This window comes from Gymnoscopelus microlampas (assembly GCF_963454915.1).
Source record: "Gymnoscopelus microlampas genome assembly, chromosome: 1".
NCBI classification, from domain to species: Eukaryota; Metazoa; Chordata; class Actinopteri; order Myctophiformes; family Myctophidae; genus Gymnoscopelus; species Gymnoscopelus microlampas.
The window spans coordinates 27,952,413-27,967,704 of NC_139962.1; the positions used below are offsets into that span (position 1 = coordinate 27,952,413).

At 41.3% G+C, this 15,292-nt stretch overlaps 1 protein-coding gene across 4 annotated transcripts in view; it reads right to left on the bottom strand.

Moving 5' to 3' along the window:
- The window catches only part of sbf2 (SET binding factor 2), a 144,946-nt gene that overhangs the window by 32,478 nt on the left and 97,176 nt on the right, over positions 1-15,292 (bottom strand). For all 4 annotated transcript variants that reach the window (XM_084065708.1, XM_084065707.1, XM_084065706.1 and 1 more), the window contains exons 18-24: positions 12,260-12,430; positions 10,838-11,109; positions 8,139-8,311; positions 7,714-7,787; positions 2,189-2,384; positions 1,640-1,767; positions 167-342 (exon numbers count right to left, since the gene is read on the bottom strand). In XM_084065708.1, the coding sequence (XP_083921834.1) occupies positions 167-342; positions 1,640-1,767; positions 2,189-2,384; positions 7,714-7,787; positions 8,139-8,311; positions 10,838-11,109; positions 12,260-12,430 (1,190 nt within the window). The remainder of the gene's footprint in view (positions 1-166; positions 343-1,639; positions 1,768-2,188; positions 2,385-7,713; positions 7,788-8,138; positions 8,312-10,837; positions 11,110-12,259; positions 12,431-15,292) is intronic.

Here is a 15,292-nt window from a genome sequence, read left to right on the forward strand (position 1 = left end):
CAAGATAGGAAGGAAGAAGGGAAATCTGCAAACTGTAATGTAAGGACAACACGTTTCAACCCCAGACGGCGTGTGGGGTTTAAACATTGTCCTAATTAAAGTTGTATCCTGGGAGATACATTACAGTGTGCAGACTTCACTTCTTCTTTCCTGATAAATAACAAACCTGAAGCCAGTATTCCTCTCTTTTTGCTTGGGCACGATTAGCTGTGGGGCCGCCTGTCCTGCGGCAAACGCAAAGGTGCTGAAGATGGATTGTGGGTAGCGAATCCGCTGGAGGTGTTTCCTGAAGACCTCCACCATCTCCGAGCTCACCTCCTCATCGAAAGCCACCTTTATCAGCTACAAAAAGAGATAAAGCGTTACTGTAGAGCACCGTTGAAAGGACATTTCAGAAAAATGTTAAGATAAGACAGGTTTGAGAATGGCTAGAGGCAGCTACGAAAGACAGCTGAAACAGCAATTCAGTAACAATCAGGATAAGACTAGTTCCGAAAGTAATGTTAGACACAATATTGTGTATGACGTATGTGCAGAAATGCAGTTCTCTATGTAAAATTAATAAGTATAATGGCTTATGTGTCTGAAACAGAATGCAGGAAAGGGGTTAAGCAGTTGTTTGTTTCTCACAGTACATCTTGTCAGTGTGACTTGGGTGGGTGGTAATCGTTCCTTCATTCCCCATCCGTCTGACTCAGCCCCTGCATTCCCTTACTTTCCCCTAAGCCTGCATTTCTGACCTCCATACTCTGGTGTGGTTCTCCAGCAGCTTGCAACATTTTTTACAAAAGGTTCTGATAATACAGCCCAGATACACAGTAAAATCATCAGCGTTAATATTAACCCAGAGTGTACAAATGGAACCTAATGGAGCCTTACTGGTCCATTTAGTTCCATATGTACACTCTCAGTGACCCACACCACATGAACACAGTCATTTGTATCATCTCTGTAGTTAAAAGGATCGGAATGAACCATAAAATGTAATTCATTATGAAAGACTATTAAAAAGAAACATGCTTGGTTTAAAATTCCTTTAGTCCTTTTATTCTTACCATCAAACTTGAATTATACCAGATGCAGGCTGTTATCTAACACACAAGTGTCATCATGACTTAAAACATTAATTTGTGGAATGTGTATTCTTTGGCCTCATCTTAATTCATTAAATGGCTGAGCTAGCCATTTTGTACAAAGTGAATTAGGACAAGATCATCAGCCTGAATTAATATATGATTATATACAAGATATTCAGATAAACATATATTAGATAGCTGATGGGATTATCATCGATCACCATCATTAGATCTAGAATCACCTTGCCATTATCCGAAAGTAAGTTAAGTAAGTAAGCAAGTAACTAACTAAGTAGGTCAAAGGGGCTTATAAGGTGTGTTAGACCAAGGAGTTGGGTTGTTGAGATGGAGAACCACACCTACCTTCAGCTCCCAGTACTTATTGCTACCTGTGGCTCATTGTCTATATAGCAGGATTAGAGTGTTGCACAATTGTTTTGCGGGGGGGGGGGGGGGCATTTTGCAACAACTTGTGCTTGTATAAGTTAGTGACAAATGAAACCTTCTTGATTCTGCTTGATTCTTCATATAGCAGATCAGCATGAGAATGGGCTGCCGTTTACCTGGAAGGATGCAGAGCGAAGCTGCAGGCCTTCTTGCATGTTCTGCTGCAGCTGGTTCTGGATGCTGATCTTCTTCTCCTTGGTCTGGGCGGACACTGGGAAGGCTCTGATCACGGCTTGCTCTCCCACTGGACACACAGGGAAAGAATAGACTCTGGAAACCACAAAGTACTGGAAACACTCCATTGAACAATGCCTTGAAGTCTTTATTGGTATTAACAGTGTAAGTGTCAGTTTAAAGCCAGTCTGGTAGCATCTAGGGGGGAGAGAATCACCTAGTGCTCTGGTTCTCCACTTTCACTTTAACCATAAATACATCGGCTATTTGAATACAGCAGATCTACAAGCTCACAACACCTTGCATTGCGACACGTTGTGAGCTTGTAGATCTGCTATTTTCAAAATAATCTTAAAACATTTGGAAACATTTTAACAACACAAATCTTGTATAGGGGTCCCTGGCACAAAATATTTTCAGATGGGGGTACGCGGCCAAAAACATATTAATTTGGGGGTCCTTGACATGAAAAAGGTTTGAGAGCCACTGACCTAGTGGATCATGAGGGGTGCCTTTGAAGATGATACGGTATGTGGTGAGAAAGAGGGCACCCTCTGCTGGCAGGATGTGTGGCCCTCCCAACAGGCCCCCAGTGGCTTCCTCCCTGCCATCAGGGTCTAAGACCACCCGCAAGCCCTCAGACACAAACTCCTCCCCCGGCAGCAGCGCTGGACGCAGGATCTTAGGCTGTTGGAGAAGAGACATATTAAGTGGACGGAGAATCTCATTGGGTGGACAAATCTCATACAGTACATACATTTGGAGCATAAAATGACGGCCAAAAAAGGAAATAAAGTATAAAATGATGGTTAATGCAAAAGTTGTCTGAACCCAAATGGACATGAAAAATGACATTGAAATCGCTCAATGTTTGCTCGGCAGTCAAAATACATCACTTATTCATCTCATAATATGGGCCAATTCAGGAAGAAAGAACCTGCACACTGTCTTACTCAGCAGCCTCAAGTTAAATTCTGTTAATTTAGTTGTGTTTAAAAAACATGAGGCTGCAGGGCAAGAGCAGTGTGCAGGTTCTTCTTCCTGAATGGTCAACTGATACTGTTGTCCAACGCACCTGCATATGAGAACGTTTGATGTGTGAAAAATATTTCCTTTGAAAAAAATCATATAATATGGAACAAAGACAAGCATTCACATTTTGGTGAAGCAAATTTTGCAATTGGAGTAATTTTCTGTTGATCAATTAATCAACTATTAATTTACAAATAGAACTGTTGCCATGATCTTTTATGGAACATGGCAAACACCTTGGTGTAGAACACACTTGCACCAGCATTTCCCCCCAAAAAAGAAATTTGAATCAATGTGATTAACCCATTATACTGCACAACAGCTTGCACTAGTGAAAATTGTTAGAACTCCACATGCCCATATAAAAAAAAACACACAAAAGAACACCAACATATACGTCTCTCTGTTTGTTACATGCAGGGTTCAATTTGTAAAAGAACAAAAAAACAAAACAAAAGAGGGACATTTTCTTAATTGCCCTATATATTTTGCCCAACACAATGCGTTGCTTCTACACTAATTAGTGAAAATGTCGGAACCTCTCTTCCGACTTTATTTCACTAGATAAACTTTATTTTTGCGCGCTATTTCTCCCACAGTTTATTTTTCCCACACTCGTGCCATATGTCAAATTGACCGGTTTCACCGGGACCAGACTGCTTGTACTTTGCTAAGAGATTGGTTACATACTTTAATTGATTTGATTTATTAGTGCATTAAATTTCCCCTTCCACTTTAATGGGAAAATGAAAAAACTCCCATTCAAGTATTTTTGTCTCGGAAACCGTAAGGGCTAGAGTTACAAGACTTTGAGGGAAGGTTAATAGTTTATTGCCAAATTATTAAAAAAAAAAATTACACCAGTCGGCCACATGGTGGCGCTATAACAGCCCACTTTACCTTTTGGCCTATAACTTTTAAACTGTAGGTCGTAGAATCAAAAAATGTACCCATGGATTCCTTGGGTCATGATGCAACTCCCCATATAGGCCACGCCCATTTGCGTTTGGATAGATTTTCCGGCATTTTGAATTTTCTTCAAAACACACTTTTAGCTCCTCCTCATATTGTCTAAATTTCACAAAAATACACATGATCTCTGGAGACATGCGATAAACATATGCGAACGGCGTTTTGATAATCCTTACCGTTCGTCCGTAATTGGCTTCCAAAGTTAGTGGGAGGGGCCCGTTTTACAAAAAAGGTTAAAAAACACAAACGAAACGTCTGGTCAATCCCAAATTTCAATCACATGTCAAGGGTGGTTCACTCAACGAATTCCTAAAAGCATTTCTACTTTGATCCATAGGGGGCGCCACAAATGTGCAAAATGTAGCCGTTAGATGCAAAAACATGATTTTTTGGGGGATCAATCCTCTCAAAATGAAACACAAGTGATCTCAGGAGTGACGTGACTATACAATTGTGCCGTTACATTTGTGGGAGGGGCCTGTTTCTTTAGTGGGAGGGGCCTATTTCCTAAAATCAAAACGGCACGTGTTACAAACGCGGGATCTGATCGGCACCGAATTCGAATCGCACGTCACACGGTCTCCGACGGTATTCCGCGACCGGCGTCGGTGCAACCACACTTTGCAATTTCCCAGAATTGCGACGCGTCTAGTTTAACTTCTTTTTATAAAAGTTTAGAAATGTAAAGAAAATTTGCCCAAAATAAAGATGCCCGGGTTCATGTGTTTAAAAGGATCCCTGGCTAATAAGCCAAATAAGCCTTAATACATTATAATTGCCCTCTATAACTAAAATGTAAAATTAAAAACACCTTCAATATTTTTTTTTATTTTAAAAATAGTTAATCTTTCAGTCAATTGGGGCAATGCCCGTCTCAAGTTGATGATGTAATTTGCCCATGTGTGGTCTAGCCCTAGGGAATTTATGGAATGCATGTGAGAATAAAAAAACAACTTAATATTTCTTAAGGTTAATATGGGCATCAAATCGATGTTTTAAATGTTTCTTTTGCACATGCATTCCATAAATTCCATAGGGCTAGACCACACATGGGAGATGACATCATGAACTTGTGACAGGCATTGCCCCTATTGAGTGAAAGATTAAAAAAAAGCAAAAAAAGTTTAAGGCGTTTTAATTTTTAAACTTTTGTTATAGAGGGCAATTCTAATTTGGCTTAGGCATATTTGGCTTATTAGCCAGGGATCCTTTTAACATATTAAAATTTAAATTGTTACATTGTGATATTATTATCAAACATGAATATTAAAAAAAAGGAAACCAATGTATTTCATTCAGTCTGACCAGAAGCAGACCAGAAACATCCCCACCGGCGATAAGAAATAAAAAAAACCCTAGGAGGGCTATCAAAGCAGAGACATGGATCCCCCATTCCCAAATGGAACCCAGGTTGTATGCACACTGTGCATACGTATATCTACAAATACAAAAAAACAGGTAATTTCACTGATGACTCGCCAAGACAAAGCAAGAAATCAATCTCTGTGTAGACATCAACTAAAGGCTGTGATTTGGGATTTGTCATAAATTGGTCAATCATTGGTTTCCTAAGTATTTCAACAGACGGGCATTTCCTGATATGTGCATATCTGTAGAATTAGCCAACTCAGTTTATTAATTCCCAGAACATTCTGTTTAAAAGAAAACAGCTGTTTCAAACTTCCAAGAAGGGTGAGATAAAATGCTATGACCAACAAAAAATATATATTAATATATTATACGGGCTCTTTCATCACATTTTCAAAGGATTCAGCTCAGCATTTCTTAATTGTGTCACATACAGTATAAATTCTCAGAAGTGTTGAGTCTCAGTTTCGATATCTTTTTGGAGAACTGAAAGTTAACCCCTTAACCCTATATACTTTCTCAATAAATAACCAAATTAGCTCATCTACAAGCTCAAAAAGCCTCACATAGTGACGTTGTGACTGTGAGCATATGTAGATCAGGTTTTTTCGCTTTTTTTATAAAAACAAAAGTTTTCATTTTTTTAATCTGCCCAAAATAAGAATTCCAGGGTTACATAGAGCAGGCCACCTCTAAACTAATCAATTCACACATACGTACATGTATGTTGAAAAAAGATGGAAGCCTGTGTTCTGTGCTATTTCAACTCTCTTCAAGCCTCCAAAGTCAGTAGAGCAATAGTCAGTTGCACCGTCATTACAAAAAGAACCTGGAGGCATGCTAGGTCAGTCACAACATTCCCCAGCACAGTGAGCGCCTGTCTGGGAGCACTGAGGCCTGGCCTGGAGATAATAAGATTTGAATCTGGCCTTGAATCTGTCCTGTGTGGGACAGTGGGACCAGGACAGAGGAAGTCCCACATCACCTCAACACAGCTTCCAGCTGGGTCTCTTACAAGCAGTGTGTCGCACGGCCATGTGTACATGTGTTCACACACAGCTGCTAATAGAATCTTGCACGGTGGTTGAGCAGTTAGCACTGTTGCCTCAAGAGCAAGAAGGAGTTTGCATGTTCTCCCTATGTTCACGTGGGTTCCCTTCAGGTGCTCTGGTTTCTTCCCACACCAAAAGGTGTGCATGGTAAGAAGACACTCCTGCAAGTGAACTGATCTTAGAGAATTGGGCTGCCCACTGCTCCGAATGGTTAGAATGGGTGAATTGCAAAGGACCAATCTGCCCACATAGATCAATAAAGATGAACTTTATCATTGCTATAATTATGATATCATTACCGTCATTAAGGTTGACACTGTTGTTGTTGTTGTTGATGTTATTATTATTATCATCCCCATCACTCAGTTCTATGGCCATAAATACAGAGGCAATGTTGTTTACACTCCACAGCAGTTAACATGCTACTTGCAGCCAGCACACCAGGGAAGCTTAGGCCCCACATCTAAAGTTAGCCTTCATACAGTAGCAAGACCAAAAGCCTGGACAGACTGCTCACCATCACTCCCAGGATGCTCCCACGGCAGTACTGGCATGGTGCTTGTCTGTGTTTGTGTGAGAGTATTTATTAAGACCTGGCAGGCATGTTAAATAGGGGGAGTCAAAAGGCTAAGGGGTAAAATATGAAAGTGTGATTGGCTGACAATAATTTAATGACTTAAAGGTAGGGTAAATGATATGTTTTGGTTAAAACAAAAAGTATTTTGTTAAAAGGTTAAAATACTATATTCTGATAGTAATCATTGCTATAGAGTGTTTTTTCAGTAACACATATCTCCCTGTCTCTCCAGCTCTTTAATAAACAGAAAATATTTTTTTCAGTAGGTGTCAAAATCTCAGCCAATCAGGAGAAAGTACCCATTTTTACAGTTCCAGTTCAAATTTTGTCTGCTCATTTCTTAGTGTCATCACTTCCAATTTCACTTGTTTAATCTATATCCTGATTGAGTTCTCTGTCCTGGTTGGATAAAATTGGAAATGAAACTGAAACGAAAATGCATGTTCTGTTTAATAGAGATGGAGAGACAAGGAGACTCCTAATACTGAACAAACACTCTATAGCAATAAGTACTATCAGAATATAGACACTTTTAACACTTAACATTTAACACTTATTTTAACCAAAGCAAATCACTTACCCTACCTTTAAGTACATGACTGGAAAACAGGAGCTCTTTGCATAAGAGCTACAGTAAAACGCCAGTTAAAACCCATCACAGCAATACTATGAGCCATAAGCTGCACATGTTGCTTTAAACCTGATATTAATGTACACAGATTGAGGTCATTCACATGTCATGTGATTCTGTATAGGCATCAACAGGTAGGCTACACTTTCAAACTATTGATGAGTTTTAGACAAAAAGAAGGCAGACACATTCCCTGAATTACACATGTGTAATTGTTACTCCAAACCCAGTCTAATCTAATAATGTCTGATTTATACTTGGTTGCTGATTTATACTTGTCACGCACCGAAATTGTTATTGTGCTGTGAGCTTGTAGATCAGCTATTTTCAGTGTGCGACACTTGCACGCAGTATAGTATAAATCACCCTTAAGGCACTACTCACTTTCTGAATAGGAGGCAGCCTCCTGCTCTCCCTGTGCACAGCCTCCAAAGTTTCCATCTGCATTGCCACGATGCCTGTGGGTTACAAGATAATTACCACGGTGTCACATCCATACACATGAACACACATACATACACAATTACACATCCATACTGTGCGTGCATGTACAGTACATACGTTTATGTGCACGTCTACTTACGACCACAGCTTATATTTACAGATTTAAAGGGCAACTCCCATGTCAGGAGTTAATCAGCTCAGGTACTACTATGTGCTTAGAATACACACATCCAATTTTGTATGAGCTTCTTTCGAAAGGAGTTTGAGGTGAAAAGCGTTACCATGCAAAGCTGAGAGAAATAGGACAGTGACAGCTGAGGAATAATGAATTCAGGGCACAGCTTGTGCTACAGTATGAGTACTACCTGGGATCATGCTGTGAAGACTCTTAATGTGATCCTGGGTCACGCCGCTTTCAGTGCACACCTTGTCAATAAAGCGAGCAATGAACCTGACCACGGAGTTGGCCACGTCACTGGTTTCAGAGTCCTCAAACCCGCTTTCTGTGTCAAAGCTCTCTGCCACACTGCCGGCAATGCTGCAGAACACACACAGTCCCACAAGCATTAATGAGTGAATTTGGAGCAGTGAGGTGATTGATAGGCACATGGAGTGTTGTCTCAGTAAGCTGCGTGTTGACAGAGTTGGATGTGAAGATTTATATTACACGGCTTGGCTGAATGTTCGATCCTGATCGCTCAATCACAGCATTCTGCGGTCTGTTATTTCTTGATAACAGCAATGGAAGTGGAAACTTGTAAGCTAATAAGCTTACTTAATGGAGTAATTGTAAGTAGACGTCAAATAAGTGGGGATAATATACAGCTACGCGTTGGTCCTGCTCCAGCTGAATGTGAATTATAAGTAGGCTAATCTTAAGGTTTACGTTGCTACAGTATGCAAACAGAGCCAAACGTAGAATTAAACAGACTATTTATTCTAGCGGAAGCTGCTGAGAAAAAGAACAGATTTTTAAATGAAAAAAACTGTTGGCATGACTCGCTTTTAAGACAGTTTAAGCACTGTGTCTGTGACAATGCCTAAGTAATTCCAGCAGACTGGCACAAGATGCTAGGCTCAATCACTGAAGTGTTCTTGGCCACACATAATGTTTCACACAAGACAATATATTCATATAAAGCAATGAAAGCAACAACATGTCGTGGTCAGAAAGTAAGTTCCAAGTCTCTCCTTCCTTTCAACAGATATGGAAACAAAACAAACACTCTCACATTGTCCCAGGGTAAATGTGTATATTTGGGAATACATTTAGATATTTTGCATGTGAACATTTGGCTGTGAATATTCTGCAAAGCTCTCATGTCCAATATTTCCTGCAGGAGATCCACCGATGAAAGGCTAGTGCTACTGTGGAGCAATAATCACAGATAATCCAGATATGAATCCTTGGCTTCACCACCTCAGTTTCTAAGAAAAGCCCAGATTTGGTTCATTTTACTGAAATCACTTTCACTTCTATTTTCTTTGGTCTCTTGTTGAGTGGAAATTGACAACACCCTGCGGGTTTTAAACTTCCAATGTGAAGTAGTATGTAAGCGTTACTCCAGAGTGTGGTAGGACAACGTAAGCCCACAGAACGGATGTGGCCTGCATATGGAAGGAAGTGCTGTGTTGCATTTGGCTATAATCGCACAGTATCATGTATGCTGTGACCAATGCCACATCCACCCACACACCTATCATCGCCTTATTAGGAAGGGACACATACTCCCAAATCAAGAACTTGAGGATTTCTCCAGATAACGCTGTGATCCTTCTACCTTACAAAACCTGAGTTGGTCACAATGATTTATAACTTGTAAGTTGTGGTTGACTTTTCTGGAATATGAAGTTGTATTAAAAAAGGTGAGGGGGAGAGGGGGGGGGGGAGGGGGCGGTATTTAGCTCCCACAACTGAATTCACAAATTCCCAATGTTACAATCACACAGACATTCAATAGGCATTGAGATCTGATGAAGGTCTTTGTGACCAAAACATTATGAATTCATTATTTTAAATGTACAATAGGGGGCTAATTTTTCAGTATGTGATTGTTTATCCTCTCTGAAATAGGACAATGTATCTTTTACAAAGCAGCCGTTCTGACAGGTAAACGCAGCTGAAGGTAATGTTAATAGTGAGAGTGACATTTAGGTAAGTTAACAATGCAGGAGCTGTCCATGGTGGCACACTAACATTTACTGAAACATTTAATGAAACACTCTCACAATTAAACTAAGTGCAGACTTGAGACTTGGGAACGCAACCGCTAATTCAATTTTAGAAAAGTAAAACATCAGCTTCTACCAATTTCAGATCAATATCCTAAACTACGGAGCTGAAAAATGCATGCCAACAGTAGTTACTGTATACAAGTCCCAGTCCTCTGATTGGTCGTTATGTAATTGTAGGATGCGAGTGCTATACTGTTGGTTGTTTCTGACACAATTGTTGAGACTGTTTTCTAATTAAAAGCTTCTGTGCTTTACTGACCACACACACATGTAGATATGGGTGTGTGCAGTATACAGTATACATGTACATATGGGTGCTGACCACACACATGTACATATGGGTGCACCAAGTGTATACAGGCTACAGTATGTGCAGCCCAACCTTTCTGGGTCAGCTGTCTGCAATGCATTTGATCAAAGTCCTTTATAACTTTACACTGTTGAGCCAGATTTCTCTCTCCCTGGTGGTGTGTGTGTGTAGCCTTGAGCCCATTGTACAGCATGCTACTAAGAGGGGAGCACAATTAGACAACTGGAAACACATACCGATCAGTTAACCCTGGCACTGCTACCTTCGGAGTCACTCCCTTGTCTCAACCTACAGCAGTCTTAATTGAGTGACAGTTCACAGAAATTTGAGAAAAAAATATTATTGGCTTCCTCATTCCCTGCATGTGCCAATGGTCAATGCCAATTGTGCATTTTTATAATAAAAAAATGTTATCCCACAAATTTTGTAACCCTTTTTCACCCGTTGCCAATTATCCAAGTGATCCTGGGCGTAACTCTGGGGACCCCCTGTTGAACACCCTGTTGCCATTATCCTGACCTGTTGGTGACAATGCTATTGCTGCCGCTCTCCCAATCGGCAACAGGAGCGTTGCGGAGAAGCTTGATCTTGCTAGTATCCAGGGGTACCAGTAGATAGACCATGAGGCTGGCGTAGTGAATGGCCTGGCTGAACACTGTGCTCTCCTCATTCTTCACCAGCTCCAGCTGCTTCTCCTTACTCAGGCTGGGCCATGCACGCAGCTGCTCTGCTGCAAGGTCCATCGCTGTATGCTCTCCATCTCTGCTGGCTGGGAGCAGAGGAGCCTGGTCCTGCAAGAAACATGCACAGTGACTTAGAGCTGGGCATTTAACCAAATATATTGAAACCGATATTTATAACCTGTAACAGACTTACAGTACAGTATAACCGAGTAATCGAGAAGCAAAGTATTTTTTAATATATATTTTTTATTTTTTTTATTTTAAATATAAACAAATCAACACAAATGAACCCTAATCAGGTTTTTTTAATAATAGACTAAGTCATCTGATTAAATCCTTAACCACTATTTTCGACTTTGTTGAACAATGGTGCCATGCAAAAATAGTGAAAATATCTAACCAATATCTAGCCAATCTACAAGCTCACAAGGTGTCGCGAGACACATAGTGAATTTGTAGATCGGCTATTTTCACTATATAATTGATATACTTTTTAATACGTGTTCATTAATCATAATCGAGGCAAATGTGGGCGATGCGAGAGTGCGGATTAGCCAACACCAACTCAGGTGTTTTAGCTACACTGTCGCGCCGCAGTGTGTCTATGTAGGTGGTGCGCCTCTTTCCCTTCCTGGCTGTGCCTTGGGTTGGCTCCCACAGTGGCAGTTTGCTTGCCACCAGTTCAGGATGCCTGACGCAGTGCCCAGCCAGCCTCATCCTTCTCTCTCTGACCTCGTCTATGAGCCGTTTTTGATTGCGGTGCTGGCCTCTGTTAATCACCTCGGAGCTGCGGCGGTCCCCAGAGGACGGCTCACGTGTAACAGACATGCCCTGGCAACTGACCAACCACCGTCCCACTGCCTTGTGGGAAAGTCTGGGGAGACAAAAGGCTATGGGAGCACCCCCTGAGAGATGGAGCATTCGGAGCTGCGGTGGTCCCCAGAGGTTTGATGCGCAGGGGGCACGGCCCGGGAACTGACCAACCACCGTCCCACTGCCTTGTGGGAAAGTCTGGGAAGATGAAAGACTATGGGATCACACCCTGAGAGAAAAGACGGGCGAGAGGTCCGGCGACCCTTGTCTGTATTTAGCCTTGAAATGGAACTATCGATCGCTACACCCGAAACACAAATTGAGGAAAAGGTTTGAAATAATGGTGATATTGATTTGAAGTCATATCAACCAGCCCTACAGTGGGTTGCGGGACAAGGTGAAATGGACAGAGGGAGGGATATAATTGCTGGGTCTTTGCTATTACCTTGATTCTTGCAGTGATGCTCACTTTCTCCACTGCGGCAGTAAGATACAGAGCTCGGATCTGGCTCTGGACTTCGCTGTAGAACGTGGCCTCCCAGAATTGTTGGTTGGTCCAGATGGGATGGTCCTGAACACAGGTGTAGGCAAACTGGTTCACACCGGGGGCCAATTTCTGCAAAGACATGAGAGAAATTGCACAATCAGATCATCAAACAAATACGAGCCTTTTAAAACTACAGCATCTGGGCAACTGGATTGTCGCTTCATGAGTATCGGCATTAGAAAGCTCTTTCGGGAATCTTGAAACTTTGGGACAGGACTGCATCGAGTGACACTTATAGGTTATTAAACCAGTCTGTTAAAATCAGGAAAACAACACAGAGCTGCCAAATGTTTCAAGTGAAGTCAATCATGTCTTTCCAGTCATATGTTTTCAACAAATAACCCAAACGGAGTGCTTCAGGCCACTCCCTCTTCCTCTGTCTGGATGTGTTTTGAAAGGGGACTACCATTTTCTCCCCATTTTGCATTGAAGAGTAAAGCACCTGCTGTCTGCAAAAATAGCTCTCAACATGCCGGTGCTCGGCTAAAGCCATTAAAGCTGCTACAGTACCTACTGTGCTGCAAGATTTCGGAGGCAAAGACATAAACACCACAAACATAAACACCAAGACAGAAGTGCCAACAATTTATAAATAACCAGCTATGAACACCCATCCACCACCAAGTATACCCCCTTCTGAAGTAAAATACTCTGTTAGTCTGTCATTAGATTAGCTACTGATTTCTTTCCTTTGAGCCTGACACAATACAACACCACAGTGCTTTCCATTTGGACCTTACAGTTTGAATGATCAGTAGCAACCAAGCTACTGTAATTACTAGAGAATGAAACCAAAACTGCTCTATTTCCCAGCACAGAGTCTGCAGAGTCTTACCAGAAGGAAGGTGAATGTACTGTACCAAAGGGGGTCAAGCAAAGATAAACCCTTGGTGTTGGACTGCAGAGTTGATCTGTATCTACATTCTGAGTCATTCCTAGATAAGATGATAGTTCATGCCTCAGACATTATTCGGCATGTTTTTATATGATTCCGCTGTTTGGCATCCATTCTATGGTCTCTGATATTTATTATGGCATGGATTTCTACAACTAGAGCCTAGAATTGGCTGCAGTCTGAGAGTTTTATTGGGAAATGTACGTAAAACACCTCAAACATCTGCTAAATCAACACAACTGCTATACTATACCATAATACCACCATGAGGGACAACATTATTTCCCTCTTCTTTAGAGGGGGGATTATAGTACTCTAGCACAACTTCCAGAAAAAAACAAAGAATTCTACCAGCAGTTTCTGCAGATTGTCATGACTTTTCAAGATGTTTAAGAAAGATTTTTTTAGATATAGTGGTAACTTATAGATACAATACTGTATAACTCAATAATTAAAGAATAGTTATTAATATTATGTCATGAATCACAGAGAATGGACATCTAAAAAGGTGACACTTTCCTTTAAAGCCACAACATGTAAACAATTTGGTTTCGAGTTTGTCAAAAAATTCAGCCCTGTTTACAAGTATGTGAATGTTTACTTACTGGAATGTTTACAGATAATATCTCATCTGTAAACATTCAAGTTTACATATTAATACCTTCAATGTCATAAATCCAGTGAATAAAAACATGGCTGAAGTGAACGCCCGCAATCACAGATAGCAGCTTCCAATGAGACCCTTGACCAGGTGGAGGGCAGCAGTGCATCTCTAACTTATCCTGGGTCAGACCCACGCAAAGGAATAACCTCCTTTCCTGTAAACTATTACACAAATCCGCTTTCTAGCCTCCAATCTAAATAGCTTTTACTGTGTGAATAGTTCGCCTCCGATGAACACAAGTACTGTTGGATCTCTGCCTTACAGTATATCATAATGGAACTAGGGAGTCTGACGTTAATGTTGCCTCATTTAGATAACCCATTTTCTCGACACCGACAGAAATGCTTACATTAGCTATCATCAGAGGAACATAGCGTTCCTCTGATGATACTTGCATTAGTGCTCACTGACATCGGAGGATGGGAATCTAGCCATACTGTAGAAGCCTTGGTTGACAGGACAAAGACATTAAAACTTTGAAAATATGCTGTAGTGCAGCTCAAGCTGGCAGAGGTCAAGCTAATAGATTAAGATTACTCAGACAGATCTAAAAGACTAGACTGAATGGGGTCCAATGTAAAGAATGGAGGAGTATGAAACATGGTCATAAATAAACTCAGACAAACAAGCAGAGGAACTGTTGTCTTTCGGATAGCGGTGTCACATCTCTCTGAGCGGTTTGCAGCAGATGGAATATGCGTGTGCATGCGTGCACATGTTTTTCTCCATTCTAAATAATCAGCCTCTGATCCTGTTGTCTGCCTTGTGAGATATGTGCAGGTCAAGTTGACCGTGGTCAGTTCATCCCCGTTCTGATAATGGAGGGAGTCTGGGCTTTAGCTCAAGAGACTAGAAAGAGATGCATGAAAAGACAGATGGATGAGAAGGAGGATGGAAACAAACAGACAGGGGAACGAAGGGCAAGAGGAAAGGAAAGAGGGAAGGAAAGATGTGGACACCAGGGGAAGGGAGGAGGGAGGGAGTGAAAGCCCTATCAGAGACCAGTATGAAAGTGCGACTGGCCCAGTGGAGAAGAAGAATGCAGGGGTTGAGAGAGGGAGAAAAACATGCATTGAAACCACAAGGCGAAACAGACAAGAGTGAATGCCTTTCAAGGGTCAAAGGACTGAGGCCAGTGGGCGTCCTTCCTGGGTCATGATCTCAAAGATCAAAACATGATTCCAGGCAATCAACTGCTTTGAACAATGGCTAGTCAAACTGTACAGCATCATGCATGTCATGATCTGTGTCACCAATTGATATGAAAGGAGAGAGTAAGACAGAGAAAACGTGTGTCATCATTACTAAAAAAGTGCTGCTTCTTGAACTGTATCTAAAGGGAAGAGATCCTTATCTGATGTGTCACCATGAG